The 17,482-nt window shown below is 45.9% G+C and overlaps 1 protein-coding gene across 1 annotated transcript in view; it reads left to right on the forward strand.

Moving 5' to 3' along the window:
• Positions 1 to 13,793, forward strand: part of RAD51 (RAD51 recombinase) — a 30,198-nt gene extending 16,405 nt beyond the window's left edge. The window contains exons 4-10 of the mRNA XM_083165888.1: positions 16 to 133; positions 245 to 336; positions 3,239 to 3,333; positions 6,673 to 6,786; positions 7,577 to 7,706; positions 10,980 to 11,101; positions 13,211 to 13,793. Coding sequence (XP_083022014.1) covers positions 16 to 133; positions 245 to 336; positions 3,239 to 3,333; positions 6,673 to 6,786; positions 7,577 to 7,706; positions 10,980 to 11,101; positions 13,211 to 13,334 — 795 coding nt within the window. The 3' untranslated portion in view covers positions 13,335 to 13,793. The remainder of the gene's footprint in view (positions 1 to 15; positions 134 to 244; positions 337 to 3,238; positions 3,334 to 6,672; positions 6,787 to 7,576; positions 7,707 to 10,979; positions 11,102 to 13,210) is intronic.
• The last annotated feature ends 3,689 nt before the right edge of the window (positions 13,794 to 17,482 follow it).

The following is a 17,482-nucleotide window of genomic DNA, read 5'->3' on the forward strand; positions in this document are numbered from 1 at the left end:
TCTGTCCTCTTTAAGGCAGAAGCGGCTAAGCTTGTTCCCATGGGATTTACTACAGCAACGGAATTCCACCAGAGGCGCTCCGAAATCATTCAGATTTCCACAGGCTCAAAAGAACTGGACAAGTTACTGCAAGGTGCGCCCACTTCAAATAATACGATTTCATATCCTTTTTACAAAGATATTCAGGATTTCCACAGTCACTCCTATTTATATTCCATTTAATATTTCTTAAACTTTTCTGCAGGTGGTATTGAAACTGGGTCAATCACAGAGATGTTTGGGGAGTTTCGCACTGGAAAGACTCAGCTGTGCCACACTCTGGCCGTGACTTGTCAGGTAACTATTTGCCTTGTCTAGTGTTCCTTCTAGGAACCAAATGGGGCAGGGCACTGAAGGGGGCGGACCGGGCCCACCAACATCACTGAAGGGGCGTGTCCGGGCCGCCGCGTCACTGAAGGGGGTGTGCCTGGCCGTAACTACGTCCCCGAGCTGCCGGGAAAGCGCCGTGCACCACAATCTATGGCGGCGCTGGGCTTCACCGATGCACTCCGGCGGGCAGGCAGCAGGATGTTTTAGCGGGGTGCTACTAGAGGGGCAGGGCGCATTCTGCCCTTTAAAAATCGGGCAGGGCGCAGCACCCCGCTAAAACAGCCTAGCGGGAACACTATTGTCTAATGATTGTATTATTGCTGGAGAAAGTTAAGTAAATATTGCTTTAAATTTGGCTTAATATTGGCTTACGGCTAAAACCTGAAAGGCCTACTTAGATATGACTGATGTATGTTATTTAATTAGCCATTAATTCCTTGTGGCTATCAAATTAGCACCAAATCCAGGAGTTTTCAGGTTTTTTGGTTTATATACCTAAGCGGGCTCCTGTGAATACAATATTCTGTTTAGAGACATACAGGGGGGTATTCAATCTTTTTTTTTTTTTGCCAGGCAAAAAGAAACTGCAGTAATTCGCCGATCAGTATTCAATCACAGGCATTTTTGCAGCCATTTTCGCCCATGATGTTTCACACTTTTTTGGGGTCAAATCGTAATGGGCAAAACTGATGCAAATTCATCAAAAACGTGTGGCTTCGATGCAAATTCGTTGATCCTTGCGGTGTTAGCAAGTGCTGTTTTTTTCGTCGAGGCAAAAAAATCGGCAATGAGATTAAATAGGGGGCATCTAATTCCCCTTAAACGGGTGAAATTGAGGATTTCAGATCCTCACGTGAATGTGAATTTAAAACCAAAAGAGGTTTGCAGACGGAGCCACCTTTTGTTCATTCCGTGGGCGCGCCATAGCTTTCAGTCTGTGTGCCATTCGCTGAGACTGGAACAAGCAAGCATCTGACACACGCGTGTCTCCTTCTCGGCAAACGGCGCGATGCGATGAAAGCTACAGAGCACCAGCAGAACGAACAAAGGTGGCTTCGTCTGTAAGGATGGCTTTGGGAAATGAAGGGTAAAGCAGCCCATACACGCTGCTTTGTGGGCGTCCTTTCCGTGCTGTACTAGCACGGATCAAATCGCATTGCATTGCATGTGCACACGTTGTGCATGCAATGCGATGCGATTTGATGAGAACTAGGTACAAAACGTATGTGCAAGCACATACTTTTTGTACTGCGCGATGAGGTGCGCGGGAGCGCGCACCTCAAAGCACACATCGGCTCAGCACGCTTAGCAGCGTGTATGGGCAGCTTTAGGCTTCTGACCTGAAGGCTTCTGATTTATCTTCTAACTGGATGTTGCCCATAGAGGGAGAGCTCTTGAAATAGGTTTGGAATCAAGGGGTCAGTGAGGGCAAGGAGGTTACTGATTCATTTTTTATCTTGTGATTATAATTTGCCTTTGTTATTTACTTTTTTTCCCACCCTTATTTTTAGTAAATATTTTTTGTTTTTAAGCATCACTTGTCCGTAATTATGAAAATTAACATTCCATAAATGTTTGGGGTTTTTTGATTATCAAAACATTTACTTTAAATCTTTTCCTTAATGCTCACATTCCGTTACTATAGCGATTGTGACCTAGATGCACTAAAAATGTTATAATTCATTGGACAAACTTGTTACTGTGAGGTAAAATACTATCCACAACTATTCCACCTATGTCACTCATGGTTTATATAGCCATTCAGTTGCCTGACATTCGATAATGTTTTATATTAAAAATGATAAGAGCCAAGTGCCTTAGTTGTGTTGGTGCTGCTTGGGTGGTGGGAAAGGTGCTTACATTTAACCAGTGATTGGTGAACTTTCTAGGAATATTTTTGCCTGCCCTTTCATAGAAGTTTCTATTGCAATTATGGCAGCGAAGAGAATATTCTTTGTACTGTTATCTGCTTGACCTAGCCCAGTCATTCCTAACCTCGGACCTCAAGGCACACCAATGCTGGGTACACACCTAAAGATTTATCTGTCCAATCTATCTGCTGAGAACAAAAATCTGGAAATGAGCAAATGACCATCAAAAATTTGGCTCTTAAACTCTGGAAAACCGACAATGGTCATACAGACAAATTGGTTAAATCCGTTTGATGTAACAAATTTATACTAACAATCACTTTTTATCTAATTTGCATCATTTGGGAGTGAATGGTTGATTGTGTACATACATTACCAGATTTTTGTTCCCACCCTACAGATTGGGCAGATAAATCTGTATGTGTGTACCCACCTTTACGGTGCAGGTATTAGGGATATAAAGGCTTGAGCTCAGGTGAATTGGTACCGGAGTTATTTTGGTTTAACCATCTGTGATGAAGCTTTGATATCCCTAAAAGCTGTGCCGTTATGGTGCCTTGAGAACCGTGGTTGAGAGTGCATGTTCTAGCAAGTAGGTTCTGACAGAACCTTATGTAATAATATTTTGCAGGTTACAAAAGACAAAACAGACCAGCAAAGCGGTATTGAGTTTGTTCAAAACCGGAAAAAGGCTGTCAATGTATTACCGTACTCATTTTATAAACATTTGCCATTTATGAAGGAGTCTAGTAAAAAAGTCTGTTGAAAAATGTGGTTCTCCGACTCCGGAACCCGAATACCCAGGCAGAAGGACGTCACCCCCCTAGTAGTGAGACTAAACCAAAGAAGACTTTGCTATCGCAGTAACCCGTTCTGTGCTCAACTACACATCACATGAGAACCTTGTGTTCTGAGAGTCTGAAACTGTAAGATTGAAATTCACATAAAACTCCTTCTTCTTCTTTTACTGTATTTAACTTGTTCTTCTTTTTTTTCAGCTGCCCATTGATAGAGGTGGTGGTGAAGGGAAGGCCATGTACATAGATACCGAGGGCACATTTCGACCAGAACGGCTGCTTGCTGTTGCGGAAAGGTATCTCTCCACCCATCCAGTATTCTGGAATATTTTGAAAGAAAAATATTTATTATATTATTATAGAATGTTGGGGAGAAAAATCGACTTGCACTAAAATCTTGCAAAATGTTCAATGTATTTAGCTAGAAATGAAAACTACGGAGGTGGTTCTAAAAGTAAGGTAACAAGACTTCTAGGGGTAAATTTACTAAAGCTTCTAAGAATTAAGAGATGTTGCTCATAGCAACCACTGCTATCATTTTCTAAAATGCAATAGAGAAATATCAGATTGTAGTTGCTATGGTGTTTAATATTTATATTTTATACATCTTGTTATTGCTTTAGTAAATTTTACCCCCATAATGTGTCGTGTAATATGGCACCTGGACAAAGAAGGTAAACCAATGCTTACTCACGGCCATTAAATATATGGGTTTGGGATCCTGACAGTCAGTTATACCGACATCGGAATCCCGACTGCCGGTGCTCTGACGGGAGATCCCAGCTGACAGATGCTTTTCTCCCTTATAGGGGTCCTTGACCCCCGCAGAGATTGAATAGAACCTGTGGTGAGCAAAGGGACCGATCGCTCAGCACGGAGAGCCTGCAGTCAGGATTCCAATGTCTGTATACTGACGGTCAGGATCCAGATTGTCGGCCAGTCATACTGCACCCAAATATATTTTGTTTGGGTTTAGTGCTCTTCCTTTGGTAACAGCAGGAAAGCTGCTCAGGATGAACGGTGATCAGGGCAGCCAAGCACATCAACCACAGGTGACAATTTGTGCAGTATAATAACCAAGGTTATGATTCTGAGCGCTTGATATGCTTGTGTTCTCTATATAGCATCTGCTTGATATTAGAGCAGGGGTGGGGAACCTCAGGCCCGGGGGCTGTATGCGGCCCCCGTAGCCGGTCTGAGTGGCCCTCCCACCCGCTCGGCGGCTTTGCCGGGAGTCGAGTACAGGGGAGTTCTCGCGAGGGGTCGGTAGTTCTCGTGAGATTCTTCTTAATCAACAGCAGCCGGAGACTGTCAGTCCTATTCAGCGGCAGCCGCCGGAGACTGTCAGTCCTATTCAGCGGCAGCCGCCGGAGACTGTCAGTCCTATTCAGCGGCAGCCGCCGGAGACTGTCAGTCCTATTCAGCGGCAGCCGCCGGAGACTGTCAGTCCTATTCAGCGGCAGCCGCCGGAGCGTGAGACGGCTGCAGCAGGACAATTTGTAAGAGAACTTTTTACATATGGCCCCCGAAGAATTTTTTTCCCCATACAAATGGCCCTTGGCACAAAAAAGGTTCCCCGTCCCTGTATTAGAGGATAGTCAGTCCTCACAAAAACCAAAACAGGTGTAGAATATGTGATGGGGAATACCACATGAGCATAAAAGCAGCTCTAGACCGTTTTAAAATTAAACAATTTTATTACACCTTAATAAAATACAATGAAATAAAATAATCAAACGCAAATTAAAAAGCACAAATCCATTGATTAGATCGGCCTGACGTATTGAGTTGCCGAATCAATATGTGATGGGTCTGGGGACATATGTTGTAGCCATATTTGCCAATTTAGGAATGGAGGGAATAAGGGGTATCTCTAGAGGTTGTTATAGTTACCACGCTGGTCGCCACAAGTTGGATAGAGAATTATCCTTGAATAAGTGCAGTCCAATGTGCTCCTTGTGAAAGATTAAGCAAACAGACTGTTTGGTATATTGCAGTTCCTCTAGCACAGTGGTTCCCAACCCTGGTCCTCAAGTACCCCCCAAGAGTGCACGTTTTCCAGGTCACCTGGCAGGTGCACTCATTATTCAGGCACATTTAAAGATCCACAGGTTGAGCTAATTATGTCACCTGTGATTCTGTGTGGAGACCTGCAAAACATGCACTGTTGGGGGTACTTGAGGACCAGGGTTGGGAACCACTGCTCTAGCAGACAAAGTCCACCTTGTAAAATAGTATTGTCCTCCTTGTGTATATTGGTTCATAGGCTGGTCCCCAAATATACTCCTCAGGTCAATGGCAAACATCTGACGCGTTTCACCTGCTCAAACAGCAGCTTTAGCAAAGTGCAGTATTGAAGGTCTGGTTCCGGAGGATAGACACATTCCAGTTAGTAATATTGCTGACAAAGTGAACATCTCGGATTGTGCATGAGCAATTAGCTTCACGGACTTGACATCAATTTCTACTGAGCCCGAGATAGATGCCTTGGTTTTCTGTTGGAACAAATGCAGGACAAGTATGCCTTTGTGGAGAAATCTGTACCAAAGCCATACTATGGTGGACAAGGTGATTTCGTTCACGCAATGAGATGCCTTGTTAACTAACTTATTGAACCTAAATATGAGCGATTCGGTCAGAGCATATTACATGTGATCACATGCAGGGCCATTTCTGATCTGTCTGCTTGGAAATCTATGAATATATATCCAAAATGTCTATAGGTCTAGGGAATTGCGTAAAACTATTGCCTAATGAATATTTATTTTATTTTAGAACGGTTATTCATGCACTTTGTTACCCAGTAAATTGATTAAAGATTTTTGTACTCTAGCCGTATCTACTTCACATCTCGGCAGAGCCCCAGCGCTGCGCTCTATTCTATGTTTACCTATATTTATTCGGGGTTAAACACACCCCTATTGTAATAGAAAGCGCCCAGGTATTTGTCTAATGAATCTGCACTGGATTACGTCCCTGCTCGGCCTATTAAAATCTAATTAGTATAGTGTCATTAAGAGAAGATGATGATCAAATTGTAGATTTAACGCTTAGCGTGCCAAGTGAATTTGACAAAATGTGGGAAAATTGGCAAGCAAAACTTTTTATTCATCATCCTGACCTTTTTACATACAATTTTTTTTTATTTTTATTTTAACACATTTACATTTTTATAACAAATGTGAGCGACGCTGGCATTATAAATGGATATTTTGCACATCTCTCAGATTTTGGCGCTCAAAGGGTTAAAGCATATGAACAGCACATCCTCCTTTTTTCTGAAGTTTGTTTCAGCTGTCGTACCCACAAGGCCTTGACAGTGGATCAGTGAGCGTGACTTCCATAAGGTTTGACCAGTCGGGTGCAGAGATTTGGAAATTGTGTCACTTCTTTCTTTAATGTGCTTCATTTTGAATTTATGTCCCATTGTCACAGAAGTGAACATAGAAAGAAATACTTTTTTTTTTTTTTTTTTTTAATGTTTAACAATCAGGCTTGTAACTATTCTTTATTATTTAGCCCTGACTTTGATATTGAGGTGGGGTGGTATTGTCTGTCGTATAAATGTTATTCCCTTTGATTAGTTTGGCTAATATTGTTTAGACGAATAACTATTTTATTTTTTGATGTCTCAGGTATGGCCTATCCGGCAGTGACGTTCTTGACAATGTGGCTTATGCTCGGGCCTTCAACACCGATCATCAGACCCAGCTTTTATACCAGGCGTCAGCCATGATGGCAGAATCCAGGTGATTGCAATTATTCACTGGTGTTTAACATTCCGCATCATATCCTACATTATAGCCCTGTGTGAACCAGTATGGGGTGAGCTTTCCCCAGATAAATGTCAGCAGAGCTCATAAATATATATATATTTTTTTGGTGACTACCAGGTGTCTGCGCTAATGTTTCTGGGAAAAAGGGTTTGTTCTGCCATTTGGCCTGATTGGGAATGTCTACATGGTAGCAAAGTTCCCCTAATGGAGATGAATGTTGATTTTTTTTTTTTTTTTTTTTTTTTCATTTTAGCAGACGCCGTGCTCTAGATTCTTAGAAATATAGAAAGTTAGATATCGATCCTTTAATACTATTGATGTCTCTTCTTGATCTGTTGCTGTTATATCTCTATTTGCTGCAAGCTATATTTTGTATCATTTGATATACAAACGGTCTTTGATTTACATACTCCTACTTATATGTAACTAACTGCGCCCGAATGGCGCCTTCGGGTATTTGGGTTTGGTTTATATATCCGTGTCAAGGAGATTACACAGCTCCTGCCTATAATCTATGTCCCATGCCGGTTGTACTGCAGCATGTCTTCTATGTACAGTGTATGTAACGTAGTTTGAGGTTTTTCTTTGTTATGTGCAGAAAATCGATAAAAATTACTTAATTTAAAAAAAATTATAATAAAGTCTAGGTTGTACAGAAACATCCCATCAGTTTGTAGAATCGGTTTTAATGTGACCTTTATATGAAAACTTTTCCAGCCTATATTGTCAATGTGCGCCATTAATAATGAAACCCTTCCTGCAGGTATGCTCTGCTGATTGTGGACAGTGCCACGGCACTGTACAGAACAGATTATTCTGGTAGAGGAGAACTTTCTGCGCGACAGATGCACTTGGCTCGTTTCCTGAGGATGTTGCTGAGACTTGCAGATGAAGTATGAGTCCACATTTCCCCATCTGAGGGACACTGCGTATTACATCTGGGATACAATGTGGGCTACGGGGGTTGTGGGTATATGGTTTACAATGACAAATGTCCACCTTGGCTAATAAGGATGATGTCATTACGGATTACTTTGTGCTTGTATGGGAGTGCAGATACCCGGTTGGCTGCAGTGGGCACCTGAGAAAGGTGAATTGTCTGCACTGTAATTACATAAGACTAGTACAGGAGGAGAGAAGTACGGCTCTATAATGAGGCTTTGTACTGTCCTATCAGTTCTGTCCAAATCATTAAATGTGCATCATCCATCTGGAGAAGTACATACTGTGTTGTGGGAGATGTCACAGGATTACTCCTTAAGGCCCCCATACATTAGGCCGACTTGTCCTTAGGACAAGTCGGACCCAATTCTCCTGTGAGCCGCACGGGAGCTCCCCGGGAGGCTCACATACAATTTGGCACTTGATGAGCCAAATTTGACATGTGATAAATCGCTTGCGATTTATCACATGTCGGGGAGTAGGGGGCGGGCGGTGAGGTGCAGCCAATCAGAACGGACAGTCATTTGACAGGTATTTTAAAAATCTAATACCCGCCACTGTGCGTCCCGTCCCGCAGCGCTGCTGAATGAGAGACACTGATCATCACACCGCCGGCCAGGTCAGCACTCGCCAGCGCCACCAGCCAAGCGCTCAGGGACCCGCTGCCCGCCCCACTGCTCCCCCGGTCAGTCTGCATGCATATGCCAGGCAGGCAGGCATATGCATACAGGGAGGTCGGACGTGATCGTACATGCTGACCGTCCAACCTCCCTGATCCGGTCCGATGCGCACGGGACCGCGCATCGGATCGGATCAGATATCACACACCTGCGATTTTTGGGCTGATTTCACCCGGTTATCGGCCCAAAGTGCTGAAATCGGATGAAATCGTCCCAAAATCGCATAGTGTATGGGGGCCTTTTAAAGTACTACTTTATTTGGCATCACTGGATGAAGAAGATATTGGCTGCTTCTTTCAGAAGAAGGTTGTGTACCGCTGTGTTCATATATGTGAGACATAAAATGTTGTGGTATATTGCTACGTCACATTGCAATCCACAAGGTAACCTAGTACCTGGAATTCAATGGGAAAATTGTACAAGATACACACTGAGATTGTGGGCGGTATTCAATGAGCCTGATTCGCCAGGTTTTTATGGTGAATTTGTGCTGTTTGGCGAATTTCTGACTAAAACGGTGAATCACCCTATTCAATGACCAGTTGGCGAATACATTTGAAGGTTTTTTTCATCATGATTCACCGAGTAGCAATCGCTATCTTTTTATGGTGAAGTGGAATGTGAACTTTTAAAATAAAGTGTTCTGTTTTTTACATTTGGTGTCAAAAAATCAGGAATTTTATTCTGAGGAGGGGCATGCTATTTTTATTCATGTGCTGTAAGCACATGAATATATATTTAATTTTAAAAATAATATTTTTTTTTTTATTTTTTTTTACACAGCAGCCAGCAGGTGGCGCCAGAGCGGAGCCGCTCATTACATATTCATATATTCACTGCACGATCATTACGATCCTGTGTAGTAAATATATGCTTGCCTGCTGGCACCCCCGGGGGGGCAGCCTGTGCTGCCTGGCACCCGGGGAGCACACCTAACCCCCCACAAAGGTCTGGGCTAGGCAGAGAGACTACCATCTCTCTGCCTGGCACCGTCCTGAGGCTCCCTGCGGCAATCGCCGCAGGAGCTCATATTCGCCTGTCAGGGGCAGCGAGCCCCTGACACGTTGAATACCGGAGCCCGCTGGCTCCGGAACGTGGCGAATGTGCAGCGAATCCTAAAAAGGATTCGCTGCACCTCGCAGGGTATTCACATTGAATACCGCCCTGTGAGTGAGGTGCACAAGTCCTGGTCATATGATTGGATCAGCAACATCTGATAATAGTCCTTTAGCCACGCCTTCTCTCCTTAGACTGACTTAGTATCTGTATTGGATGCTGAGGTCCTTTGTGCTGTACTTGTAATTATTGTCTGTCCTTCCAGAACTTGTAGATTAGTGTCCATAGGACTCGGTGTATACTGAATTATTGGCCCAATAGCCATTGATAGTTACTGGATACAGCGTTAATGCCTCCCCTCCTTTCTTTTGTGTCGTCTCGTACTTCGTATTCCTGCAACCGTCTACCCTACACTCCACATGGGATTTGGAATACAAAGTACGGGACAAGCTTTAATAATGAGGTGACGGCATTAACGATGTATCTGGAAACAATCTAATTGCTATTGAGCAATGTTAGTAAGTTGAACACATGACAGACTGTCTTCTGGAAAGCCATGGAACAAATGGGCGTTCTGGAATCCATATAATGCATTTCTGGTCTGTAGTGGGAAAGCTGCGGCTAACATTCCCTCTTCTGAGAATGAGCATCCATCCTGGAGGGGTATAGATAGAGCGGAAAGGCAAATTATTAGCATCCGCACTTGACAACGGCCTTGAGCATCCGAAATGCATTGTATGGGGACGCTGAGGATGACTCCTGGCCCCACGGAAGAACGTTATTATCTGATGCTGCTTTATGGGATTCAGTATTGAATCCCGGCGTTCAGAATCCCGACAGCCGAAATGCCGACAGCCGAAATGCCGACAAGGGGGGGGACGTGGATCGCCCTCCCCCCTTGCGGGTTTGCTGCGCTCGCCACTCAGCGGGCCCGGTGCCTCGCTACGCTCGGCACACTAATTTATTCTCCCTCCAGGGGTGTCGTGGACACCCCAGGAGGGAGAAAGTGTCGGCATTTCGGCGGTCGGGATTCCAGCGTCGGGATTCTGAACGCCGGGATCCCGACCGCCGGGATTGTAACTGCATCCCGCTTTATGTGCTGAACTTGTATCTGCGCACGTTGTCACCACCACCGACAAGGTCTCCATGTACATCCAGCCTTATGTGCTGAACTTGTATCTGCGCACGTTGTCACCACCGCTAACCATTACAGAGGTCTCCATGTACATCCAGCCTTACTATGTGTTTGCAGCCCTTCTAGGTAAGCGACTCTAGCGCCACTACAAAATGCTGGAAATATCATTTCCTAGAAAACGCTTTATTTCCAGTGTCCTAGATAACAACCAGAAATAAATATATGTGTGTGTGTGCGCGTGCTTTTTCAAATTCTGTGGAGTTGTATTATGCTGCCATTCACTACGTCAATGTTTTGCTGCTATTTAGTGTTGACCGTGAATGACAGTAGCCACGACTTTATTTCCTTCTCAGTTTGGAGTGGCGGTTGTCATCACCAACCAGGTGGTTGCACAAGTGGATGGAGCGGCTATGTTTGCAGCTGATCCTAAAAAACCCATTGGAGGAAATATCATCGCTCATGCATCTACTACAAGGTAAAACATGTTTCCATCAGTGGCTATTGGGTCTAATTCAGAGCTGATCGCACAGCACATTTGTTCTTAAATGGACAAAACCATGTTCCCCACTGGTGAGGCAAACGCAACATGTGTACAGTCACATTTGGGGGAATTGGTTTGTTTCTGTGCAGGGTGAATACCGGCTGCTTTACTAAGCGCTGCCTCAGCCACCCAAAGGCGCCATTCGGGAGTGACCAAAGCAACCTGAATAGAGCATACATTTCTATGAAGGGGCGCACCAACAAGTGGGGTACTTTCTCCTATTTTAACTAAGACACGGACTTTGAGTAATGGGGAGTCCTCCCCCTATTTTAACTTCAACCCAGACCACAACTCCATTGGGAACTATTCCCAATAATAATAAAGGAAAAGGATATGGAATGCAGCGTGCAATGAAGGGGTTAACGGAGCAGGGTACTGTACAAAGGGAATAACAATAGAGTTTTGGCAGTGGAAGGGCTTTGCAGCTGTCTCCCGTGTTGCGGCACTTGTGCCACCTTCGAACCCCAAGGGTCCCCGGCGTCACCCGGTATGCAGAGCACCGCATTGGGCATATGCCGCTCTTGGCCTCCTTGCATCGCAATCCTTCTTGGTCGCATGCTCCGGTCTCGCTGGGCGCTCTCGGATCATCTGGGCGACATCAACGGATCGCGTCTCTCCTTCCAGCGCCTTCAGGGTCCTACACGAGGTACTCTGCCAGAGGCAGACTCAAGTGCTGCTCATCCATCCCCTGCAGTCCACCACTCCCCGAGAAGAGGTCTGCTCCATCTGCCTAAGTCTCCTTCCAGGAGGTAGGCGCTGTGCTGGCAGCTCTTCTGTGGGGCACTGTGCGTCGAGGAGTGACCGTACCAGACACCAGCAAGGCTATTCCACTTCTACAGACATACTCTTCTTCCCCCAGTCAGTCTCTCCCCCTGCACTCCAGGCACTTCTTGGGCAGCTCCTCTGGGGAGCTGCAGGTCCTGCAGCTCACCCAGCCCACGATCCTCTTCTCTGTGTCAGCGGTCTTTTAGATACCTCCAGTGAACTCTCTCTTCCAGTCTCAACAGACAATCTTTTTATCCTCTCCAGGGTCACTTACTCTCCTCCTCTGCTCTGGAGCAGCTAAACCCCCATTGCGTATTATGGCTCAGCAACCAGACATCCCAGGGGATTCTACCCTAGAACCTAGGGTATCCAATCGGCTAATTTTCCGGCTTCCAGCTGTTGCTGGACAGGTTTTTCACCCTGACAGGGTGACATGATGTTTACGAAGACAGCTGGCAGGGTCAACAAAAGCTAAACACGTATACTATGCAGTGCAGCTATAAGGGCAGAGAGGGTGATACGCTAACCCCCTGGAGTTCCACTTTCTAAAAAAACGTATGTGGTGGTATAAATTTTTCCCCTTAAAATTATACGTGTCCTCGCATATCTACATAACTGAGTATTCAAGGTGAGCATTCACTTACAACAAACAGTTCATTCAATCATTGGCCCCAACCCAGGTATAGGGTACTTAGTGAACCACAACATATCCATAGGATTGCTTATTTGCTGGTATGCAGGGGAACTTTCCAGAAGTCTCTGTACCTGTTCTTGAATGCCATCTGCCCCACCTGCAGTGCAACATGGTTTTGTCATTTTATAGAAAAAATGTGCTTTACAATCAAGTCTGAATTAGGCCCATTGTCCCTTGGAGCTGCACTGCTTGTAGCTTGCAGTATTCGGGAGGAGAGTCTACTTTATACATACAGTATTTGTGTTTCTTTGATGGAAGGTCTGACGTGTCAGCAGATACACTTACAGTACTGCATGCATCCAACTTGGCTTCTTTTTCCTTCAAAGCGCAAAGTTACGTTTATTTAGTAAATGGTGCAGTTGACCCTTTGTCTGCTAGTACAGTTTACCAATTTTCAAAGACGGGAGGGAGGTGTGGTTTTGCCAGGTCAAGGGGTTACAATTTGTTTTTTTGTTTGCTATGTACGGCGCTGCAGACACTTTGTGGCGCCTTATAAATAAACAAACTACTACTACATGGAGATTTAAAATGAATCAAACTTTTTTTTTTTATAAGATTTTCTCTCATTTAAATCTTTCCTGCAGGTTGTATCTAAGAAAGGGTAGAGGAGAAACCCGCATCTGCAAAATCTATGACTCGCCTTGCCTGCCTGAGGCTGAGGCCATGTTTGCAATAAATGCTGATGGAGTAGGAGATGCCAAGGATTGACACTTGCACAGACAGCAGGCGTGTCCAGTTTCTTTTGAAAATTGCCAAGGAAATGGACGAAGAGTAATGAAGGGAAACTTGTGCTTTGTAATCGGGACTTTTATAGCTATAGAAACCTTCGTTTTACAGTGTATTTAAATATGTTGTGTCTTTAAGATTGCAACTAAAATCTGCATTACCAGTTTTCTAGACTGTGGTCATACAGACTCATCTCTCAAAATGCATTATTTTACTTTGGTTGCGAACGCTGAAATTTCCCAGAATGCAGTGCCATTATAGCCATAAAGCAAAAACACCGATCTACTAAATCGTACAAAAAGTACTCAAGTATTCCACTTCCAGCTTTGTAATATGTGTGTATATATTTGTATTATAGGAAGCCACGTTTTTTGTTTTTCTAGTTCTTTGTAATAAGTGTATATATGGAAATATAATTTGAAAATAAACTGTTTGATTTCAGTGCGTTGCTTGGCAATGCGTTTTTGCATTTGCCAATCTGTCACATCTTATGTCTCACACCAAATACATTGCTTAGCTGTAAACAAACTATTTAGTGACTATTGAAATGTGGACATAATGGGGTGAATTTAATTGAGCACAAGGTAAAAAGAATATGTGGTTATCTACACTCCTTATACCCATTACATTTAATTATTATTATTATTATTTTTTTCTTTAAATGGTTGATGGTTTTCAGAGCTGAAAATCCAACAACATGAGTAAACAATACTGACCTGTCCTTGGGTCTCTAGTGGTCTTTCCTTCCTCTTGCCACTCAGGAGGGGGCTGCTGGGAAGTCCAAGGGTTGCTCAGAGATTTAGTTCTCCCAGAGGCCAGCTTTAAACGCTACAATTTAAGCTTCCAGTTGCTTAAATCGTCCCGGGGAGGGGGGTTTTCACCAGGGTCCCAGAGCAAAATTGACTGGTTTTAAGTTGCCCATACACAACTAGGGCAATTATCTGAGGCTTGAAATTGCATCAGATTTCCCTTTAAACTCCCCGGCAGCTTCCGGGAGGCCTGCACGTCAGATTTTGTACTTGAGGGCTTATTTCACATTAGCTATATTGCATGCAATTTATCTACCCATGAAAAATCGCATGCAATTTATCTTATGGCTGTACTACAGGGTACTAGGGGGGCTGGCCTAAATAGGGATATAAAAGCTAATAGCTACCCTACCTATGAGCTGAATTCGCAGCCCGACTGATTACTGAACATCCGTGCGTTGTGCACTGCGCCTGCGTGAGCCATCCGTGTGTTGTACACTGCGCCTGCGTGAGCCATCCGTGCGTTGTAGACTGCGCCTGCGTGAGCCATCCGTGCGTTGTAGACTGCGCCTGCGTGAGCCATCCGTGCGTTGTAGACTGCGCCTGCGTGAGCCATCCGTGCGTTGTACACTGCGCCTGCGTGAGCCATCCGTGCGTTGTGCACTGCGCCTGCGTGAGCCATCCTTACGTTGTGCACTGCGCCTGTGTGAGCCATCCGTGCGTTGTGCACTGCACCTGTGTGAGCCATCCGTGCGTTGTGCACTGCGCCTGCGTGAGCCATCCGTGCGTTGTGCACTGCGCCTGCGTGAGCCATCCGTGCGTTGTACACTGGGCATGCGTGAGCCATCCGTGCGTTGTGCACTGCGCCTGCGTGAGCCATCCGTGCGTTGTACACTGGGCATGCGTGAGCCATCCGTGCATACAAATCCAGAGATGACTGACAGCCTATGGTCATTTGTGGGCGGAGACCGTGGATGGAGAAATGAAATGACTCCATCCGCCTCACTGACTACTAGCGCTGCACACAGCATTCAGCTGTTGGGTAGGGGTACACGCCACACATGCGCAGAGGAAACTCTGTGTTACACACACTGGAGGGGGCGGTCACACTAATGTCCACTCACTGGGGACACGCTGGAGGGGGGTTACACTGATGCACACTCACTATGACTGGGACAGCACGGATGGTGTAATGGTTAGCATTACTGCCTCACAGCACTGAGGTCATGGGTTCTATTCCCACCATCTCTTATATATTTGGCTACATCTGTCACTCAGAGTGTGTCTGAAGCTGTAACGCTGGGTGGAGCCTCTGACTCACATGACTGACTCATGACAGAGAACCAGCCCAGTGAGCCCACAGTTCCAGACACTCTCTGCCTCTCCATGTTACACAGCAAAGACACCGCTACACACCAGGTGAGCGCCCCATACCTCCCAACATGACCCTCTCCAGGAGGGACAGAATGCTCTGTTTGTGGACTTCCATCTTAATATATGATTGTCATCACCTGTTTTAAACAGGGTAATTGATAAGAAAGGTGTTTAAGCACAGGTGATGGTAATCCATAAATTAAGAAGAAAGTCCAGAAACAGAGCAATGTATCCCTCCTGGAGAGGGTCATGTTGGGAGGTATGCACCCCCCCCCCCCCCAACCCCACGAAGATTTATTCACCTTTTCAATGTTTTCATATTCATTCTCATGTGTCGACATGGACACCAATGAAGTGCCACACTTATGTCAACATTTACATGTTTTACCTTTCTATGTTGATTTTTTCTTGTGGCGATTCGCAGCACCCCCCGGCGACCCCCCTCCTGCGATTCGCAGCACACCCCCCGCAATTCGCGGCGACTCCCGCGATTTGCGGTGACACCCCGCGACCCCCCCTCCCACGATTTGCGCCAACCCCCCGGGCCCCCCCTCCCGCGGTTCGCGGTACCCCCCACGACCCCCCCCTCCTGTCATTGCGGCAAACCCCCCGCGACTCACCCTCCCACGATTCACTGCAACCCCCCGCGTCCCCCCCTCCCACGATTCGCGGCACCCCCCCCCCCCCCCCCCCGCGACCCCCCCTCCCGCAATTCACGGCATCCACCCACGACCCCTCCTCCCGGGATTTGCGGACACCCCTCACCACCTCCCCCCACCCCCGCTCGCGATTCACGGCAACCCCAGGATTAAATGGCACATGCAAAACACTGACATGGCTATGGTCGACAATGAAAAAGGTTGACATGAGTTTTTGATCATTTATTTTTCTTTTTTTAATGTTTTCATATTCATTCTCATGTGTTGACATGGACACCAATGAAGTGCCACACTTATGTCAACATTTACATGTGTTGACCTTTATGTGTTGACTTTTTCTTGTAGCAATTTTTTTCCAGTGACAACTATGTGCACGACAACCTACACATCATCAACCAATTCTTTGTATAATATATAACACCTGTTCTGTTTTACTGTAGGTGTTTTAAGTCAGATCTTTTACTGCTACTATTACTGTTTATGTAAATGCATTCTGAATGACAGCAACATCCTACCATCCTTCTACAAGAATATATAACCAACTAGGTGATTCATCGCGCTCCGTGCCCCCCTCTCCCGCAATTCACGGACCCCCCGCGCACCCGCTCCAACGATTCACACCCCCTCCCACGATTCACGTCACCCCCCGCACACACCCCTTCCCGCAATTCGCAACCCCCCCCCTCCCACAATTCACGCCCCCTCCCACGCTTTGCAGACCCCTGCCCTCTCCCGCGATTCGTGGACACCTGCGCCCCCTCCCTCCCTTGATTCAAGGCACCCCCCGCGCCCCTCCCACAATTCACGGCACCCCTAAGCCCCTCTTTAGTCCCCCGTATACTCACACACCCCTATCACTACCCAGCTTCCTGCTCTCCTGAACCGTAACTTCCATCACTGGGGAGTCGCTGACGCTGTTTTGCCCACATGCCCCTATCATGCCTCATAGCCCAGCCTCCTGCTCTCATGGACACTAACTCCCACCCAGTAGGAGGAGACACTGACTCAGGGCCACCATCCTGTACTGCCACACTGGACCCTCACCCACTGGCAGAAGCTGCACAGTATCTCCCACCCTCCTCTTTAGTCCCCCTTATGCCCACACACCCCTATCACTACCCAGCCTCCTGTTTTCCTGTGTTGTGACCTCCGCCAGTGGGGAGCCGCTGACTCAAAAACAGCCTACTATACTATTGCACACACACACACACACACACACACACACCTAAACAACATGCACACACAGCCCCCCCCCCACACCCACAAATGTCACTGTACCATCCACACTATCAATGTACATCTTACTCTGTAACCGCTTTTTAATTAAACAAAACAATACACACCCCCT

This window comes from Crinia signifera, chromosome 12 (genome assembly GCF_055691185.1).
Source record: "Crinia signifera chromosome 12, ASM5569118v1, whole genome shotgun sequence".
NCBI classification, from domain to species: Eukaryota; Metazoa; Chordata; class Amphibia; order Anura; family Myobatrachidae; genus Crinia; species Crinia signifera.